Source organism: Penaeus monodon, chromosome 29 (genome assembly GCF_015228065.2).
Source record: "Penaeus monodon isolate SGIC_2016 chromosome 29, NSTDA_Pmon_1, whole genome shotgun sequence".
NCBI lineage: Eukaryota > Metazoa > Arthropoda > Malacostraca > Decapoda > Penaeidae > Penaeus > Penaeus monodon.
Window position 1 is genome coordinate 23,169,905 of NC_051414.1, and position 317 is coordinate 23,170,221.

General features: G+C 52.4%; 1 protein-coding gene across 1 annotated transcript in view; it reads right to left on the reverse strand.

Annotated features, from left to right (window-relative positions):
* Window positions 1-317, reverse strand: part of LOC119591775 (sodium-independent sulfate anion transporter-like) — a 31,961-nt gene that overhangs the window by 5,690 nt on the left and 25,954 nt on the right. The window contains exon 9 of the mRNA XM_037940521.1: window positions 99-269. Within this exon, the coding sequence (XP_037796449.1) occupies window positions 99-269 (171 nt within the window). The remainder of the gene's footprint in view (window positions 1-98; window positions 270-317) is intronic.

Sequence of the window (317 nt, forward strand, 5' to 3'; positions counted from 1 at the left end):
CACATCAAAAGACATAAAATACAAGTCACGCCGATAAAGGCACCAACTAAAAACGAAACGAAACTAGCTCTACAACAACCAAAGGCACGACCACCCACCTTGGCAGACGTATAATCCGCCATATCAATGAACGTGCAGTCAATGACGATGGGCAAGGAGCCTCCAGCCTGCCGTAGTCCCGCTTTCCTGACGGCGGCGCGGATGTGGGAGGTGCTCGGGTAACTGACCCCGTGCGAGGGCGTCACCAGCACGTAGCCGCCATGCTGCTTCTGGAAGAGAAGGGATACAAGACGTAATTTTTCTGGCTGTATATTCCT